Genomic DNA, 5,000 nt, shown 5'->3' with positions numbered 1-5,000 from the left:
CTCATTAATTTCTGTACACCAAATATTAATAAGTATATGCATGTAACAACATGAACTTTAATTTCCCAGTTCATTAATTCTAACATTATTAATCTTGGATACACTTTATGACTAAAACTTGTTTTCACTGCAAACAAGTTGGCAGCTTGATGCAAAGAAAAAAAAATTAAGAGACAAAATCATTATTTTTGTAAAAACCTGTTAAAAGTACTACAGTACTCTTGTAATTGAATTGTATAAGCATTGTTATAGTCCAGTATTTTGACAACCTACAAACATTTTGAAATAGTTTTTCTTTGACCAAAGGTAAATGTGATATAAACTTACTTTAACATTCAACACATTAAATCACTCATTTTAATGTTAAAAAATACACGCTTAACATATTTCATAAAATCTTTATGCTTTTGGCTTCTTAAGTGGCTCCATTTTCATACATCAAGTAGCTACACTGAAGTTATAAATTTTTAACAAGATACAACATTAATCCTAAATCAGGGAAACCTTGACATGTGTGCGTTTTAAGGGCTACCAGCAAAGTGATCCCTAAACCAGGGTACATTAAAATAACTACATTATCCCCAAGTACTTGTCTGGGAAACATGAGGTGTATTCACAGAAGACAGTAATGGAGTCTGGACATAGGGTCAGTGTAGTGAATATAAATATTAAGCTAGTTCAGAAGGCTACTAATATGCTGGTTTATTCATTTTAGTTTATTTGCCATTTAATTGAATAGTAGTGTCCAGATGCTTATAAATGACTAATATTTATGTAGGCAAGTGAATGAATTTGATATCTTTTTTAAAACCTTAACAACTTAAAACATTCTTCATAGTCATATCATGTTTACATATTTTACAGTACAATAAATACACAATCACCATGACAAATCTCTAATCTTTTTTTCTTTTTAATGTTAATCTTTTTTTCCAGGGCATAATCCTCTTCCATTGAATTATTCCTGCTTTCTTAAGACCCAGACTAATGTCAGTTAGTCTGACTGTCACAGTTGACAAGAGAGGAGAGTCACAAGAGTCTCTTAACCTCACTTAATCATTAATGATCAGATAAATAAATAAATACACACAAATGTACATGCACACATGCATGCATAACTACTATGCATTCATACATTCATGCATACATAATTAATTAATGTTCTAAGCCATACTCTATAACCACTATAGTGATGCATGGTAGCATTCAGTGTACTTCAAGCTCCCCAACAGGTGACAAGTCTGTGGGACACTAGAAAAGGAGGGAGTGCCGCTCACCTTGAAGTCCATTGCCATTTGCACTGGTGCAAGAAGGAGGTGGAGATGCTTGGGGCCTGACAACAGGGGCAAAGGCGCTCTTTTGTTTCACTGCAGAGATGACATTGGCAGGTGAGAATGAGAAAATGCCGTGTGTACTGCTACAGTTTGAAGGGAGGGTGACCGAAGAGGCTGCCATGGTAGGGCTTGACGGCACTACTGCAATAAAGCAAAAATAATCACGTCTCAGAGAGGATTGCACGGCACAACTGAGAGTAAAAAAATTGCTTTGGCCTTGCCTCTTTTCAAAAACAAACCAAAAATGGAAAAAAAAGTAAATTTTAAAATTGAACGGGGAGGGGGGGAATGATTGGGTGGAGGATTTCAAAATTTTGCAGCAAAAAATAAAAAAACAATTGGGGTGGGTGGGAATGGGGTTAGATATGGAATGTCTTGCCTTGGCCACTGTCTGGATAATAGGCTTTGTGTTGGACTCTGTAAAACATTTCAGCAATGTCTTTTTTTGCCTTTGTTCTTATTTTGCTATTGGTTTTGGCAATGTGTAATGAATCGCTTCATATTTTGGCCGATTTGAAAATGTTCTGCATTATTGACTGCGGTCTTCAGCCTCCAGAGTCACCCCTCCTTTTATCCAGTAGCACACATCCAAAAATCAAAATAACAAAGAAATAACCAACAAAAACAAAGCCGCTATCAAATTCATGAAGGAATCAAAAGATGAAGAGAGCACGAAGTACCTTGATACTTACTGCCGTAGGGGGAATTGGCTGAGGACCCATTGAGGAATCCCGGAGAGCTGGGTACCCCCAGGTTGGGCATTCCCGTACTTCCATAGCCATTCATGCTGTTGCTTACTGTGTTGTAGTTGGACTGCTGAGGAGTGCTGCTGGGCACATAGCCACGCGGGGACACACTGCTCGTGTTGCGGCTATAACCCACTGTTGGAAGAAAGGAGTAAACTATACAGAGCTGTGCTTCGCAACCTCACCAACGGGCACCCTAAATGTTCTACAAGGAATTCCATACTCCTACAAAAGCATTTTCACTGTGTTCTTCATTCTGAAGCATCTTTCCCCTCTGATTTTATTTTTGTCTGTTTATTTGTTATTGCACGCCATTCACAAATGCTGAATGCCCTCTGAAGCTGCCAATGTTCCTCAGCAGCACTCATGAGCAGTGCCAGTTTCCGAGTTTTATCAGTGAGCTACAGTAGGTGAATTTGTATCTGCTAAGACATGCAGGTTCTAGATCTGATAAGAAATAGTTCTGTTTTATAAGGGTTTATAGTACAATTGATCTAAAGGCTATGACATACAGTATATCTAACTTTTGTGTTAGAAACATTCTTAACATTTTCTTGTGAAAATTAGTTAAATTAAATTTAAATTTAGTAGTATCATGTCTTTTCTTTCAAGAACTTGTACTTATTTATTCCAACAATGCAATAATAAACGTTTTTCTCAATACAGATATATTTTGTTGACAGTAAAAATACAATTAATCTTCTTTAACAGGTACTCAAATTCAATTCGCCATGTTGTCAAAAGGTTAAATATTTTTGACTGTAATTGTCACATATGTTAAACAGGGCATTTTTGCAGCTGTAAATGATGACATGATGAACAATTAGATATTTGTCTAAGGTGTACATTAATGTACATTAAAGCAGCAAAGACCTTTAAAGGATGTTTTTAGAAAACAAAAATATGTTAAATAGTATTCTAGCACTGAGCAACATTTTTTTTTTACTGCAGTATTCCAAAAAAATGCAGTTATTTTGGCATTTAAAGGCCAATTTCAAACAAGCTGCCAGGGAACTTCAAGTCACTAAGAGCTTTTTCTGTGTGTTTAAATGATGAGGGAAAAATATTTTCCACTTTGCCCTGACCTTAGCTGCAGCAACAAAGAACAGATGTAAAACTATTATCAGCGCTGGTGTTAAGTGAATACCAGGAACGGTCATTCGCTGCCAAGTAAACAGGGGAGTCTGTGACACTGTCAGCCAACCTCCTGGGAGATTAATTAGAGACGGGGAAAGAAGATATAGCTGCAGCCTACAAAGTGAGCACTGGCCAGGTAATATTGAAGGGTAAGGTAGATTAGTTGTTGTAGAAAGGCTTATCTTTACTCATAGTAACATACCTTGGTCATTAGCCTGTGATGTCTCTGATACGTTGACTGCTAGCTGGCTGCTGAAAGAATTCACTCCCATCATGCCACTGTGTGATGGAGTATTGGCAAGGGATGGAATCTGGTTGTGATTGCGAGGTACACTGTACAGAGCTTCTGCAATATCAGCTGCCCGCTTTAAAATAATCTCCTGTAAGAAATTGACAATGGTTACATTTGGGTAATAGATTTTAAGGCTCTTTAGGACAATTTTAGCATAAGGACAGTGGTAAAGTGGTTGGAGGGTGAAGAGGATGTTAATATATTGTATGCATACATTTATTCAGTATAATATTTGAATAGTTTATTTTTCTTTCCATTTTATACTTTAAATTCTAATTTTGCATTTAAAGATTAGCACAGACTATTTTTAGTTGCTTCAGAAAAGGAAGTCTGATCATTGAGCTTGTGTCTATAATGAAGCCTTCTGGGAAGGGAAACATATAGACTTGGAGAAAAGAGCAAACGTTTCATTTTTAATTCAGGCAATGTACACTTTAAATAACAAACGTATGGTATTTATTTTGGCATGCATCAGTCAAAAAGTTTTAAATGGTATTTCTTTTTCAATTGATTAAGGCAGAATAATTTAATGTCTCTCACTTGTTGATATAACTTAGATACAAATGCAATATATATATGCCTACAGAAACGTTCATTCTACTGTATATAATATTTGATTACTTGTTACATATATATAAAACATATAAGATGTGTAAATAATCAAACTTAATACTTGATATGAAAATGTTCTGTTTTTGAGTAGTGCTATTCGGTAGATTTATTAGGGTATTTGCATTAGTTACAGAATGTTTTGTACCAGTTCAAGATAATTCTCTTGTTTCAATGGGTGTGTGTGCTCTCAGTGATTAACTGTTTACAAACAGGTAAAGTGGCCATGAACAAAAAAAAAACTAAACAGGTTCTCAAAGACAAAAACACTGCTTTAAACTGGCCTGAAGGTAGCTTTGAAACATGTAAGTAGTGCTAGAAAAAAATGCTGATTTAATTACTTCACATACTCATAAAAGACATGCTAATTTGCATGTTTATACAGATGTGTGCTGAGCGCTGTTGATTTACCTGGTTGTTGTGAGGCATTCCATACAAAGCTTCTACAAGGTCAGCTGCTCTCTTCAGTAATACTTCCTATAAAGCAAAATAAGATGAACCACAATAAATCATAGATCCTAATAGCTGAAGAAGAATCTCCCAGTCAAAGTCGAATTTATTTCCATGATGTCCTTTTAAGATACATGCAAAACAAAAACAAAAATAATAACAATTTTCAATATGCTCTGCCACATCCCCTAATTTAATATTTCAAAAAGAAGTACTTCTTTAGTCTCTTGCTCTAATGCTAAATTAGTAAAATAAGTGCTTCAGTTTTAATGATGTAGCCTTATGGGTATTAAACAAACAAACACACGGCAGAGATATGAAAGGCACAGGCACTGCATTTGGCTGCTAATTCCTAGCACTTTAGTGGCGAAGAACAATGAGTAATTTTCCATATCTTAATTAAACTGGCAGAGTCCTTAAAGACAACATCTC

The 5,000-nt window shown here is 35.5% G+C and overlaps 1 protein-coding gene across 12 annotated transcripts in view; it reads right to left on the bottom strand.

Moving 5' to 3' along the window:
* The window catches only part of ebf3a (EBF transcription factor 3a), an 89,841-nt gene that overhangs the window by 3,498 nt on the left and 81,343 nt on the right, over window positions 1-5,000 (bottom strand). For 4 of the 12 annotated variants that reach the window (XM_088915729.1, XM_088915730.1, XM_088915733.1 and 1 more), the window contains exons 12-15: window positions 4,530-4,595; window positions 3,420-3,597; window positions 2,015-2,215; window positions 1,278-1,475 (exon numbers count right to left, since the gene is read on the bottom strand). In XM_088915729.1, coding sequence (XP_088771855.1) covers window positions 1,278-1,475; window positions 2,015-2,215; window positions 3,420-3,597; window positions 4,530-4,595 — 643 coding nt within the window. The remainder of the gene's footprint in view (window positions 1-1,277; window positions 1,476-2,014; window positions 2,216-3,419; window positions 3,598-4,529; window positions 4,596-5,000) is intronic. The other 8 variants (XM_088915731.1, XM_088915732.1, XM_088915735.1 and 5 more) reach the window with 3 other exon arrangements.

Source organism: Atractosteus spatula, chromosome 5 (assembly GCF_055471065.1).
Source record: "Atractosteus spatula isolate fAtrSpa1 chromosome 5, fAtrSpa1.hap1, whole genome shotgun sequence".
NCBI lineage: Eukaryota > Metazoa > Chordata > Actinopteri > Semionotiformes > Lepisosteidae > Atractosteus > Atractosteus spatula.
Note: the sequence above shows the minus strand (reverse complement) of the source record. Positions and strands in the feature narration are given on the sequence as shown.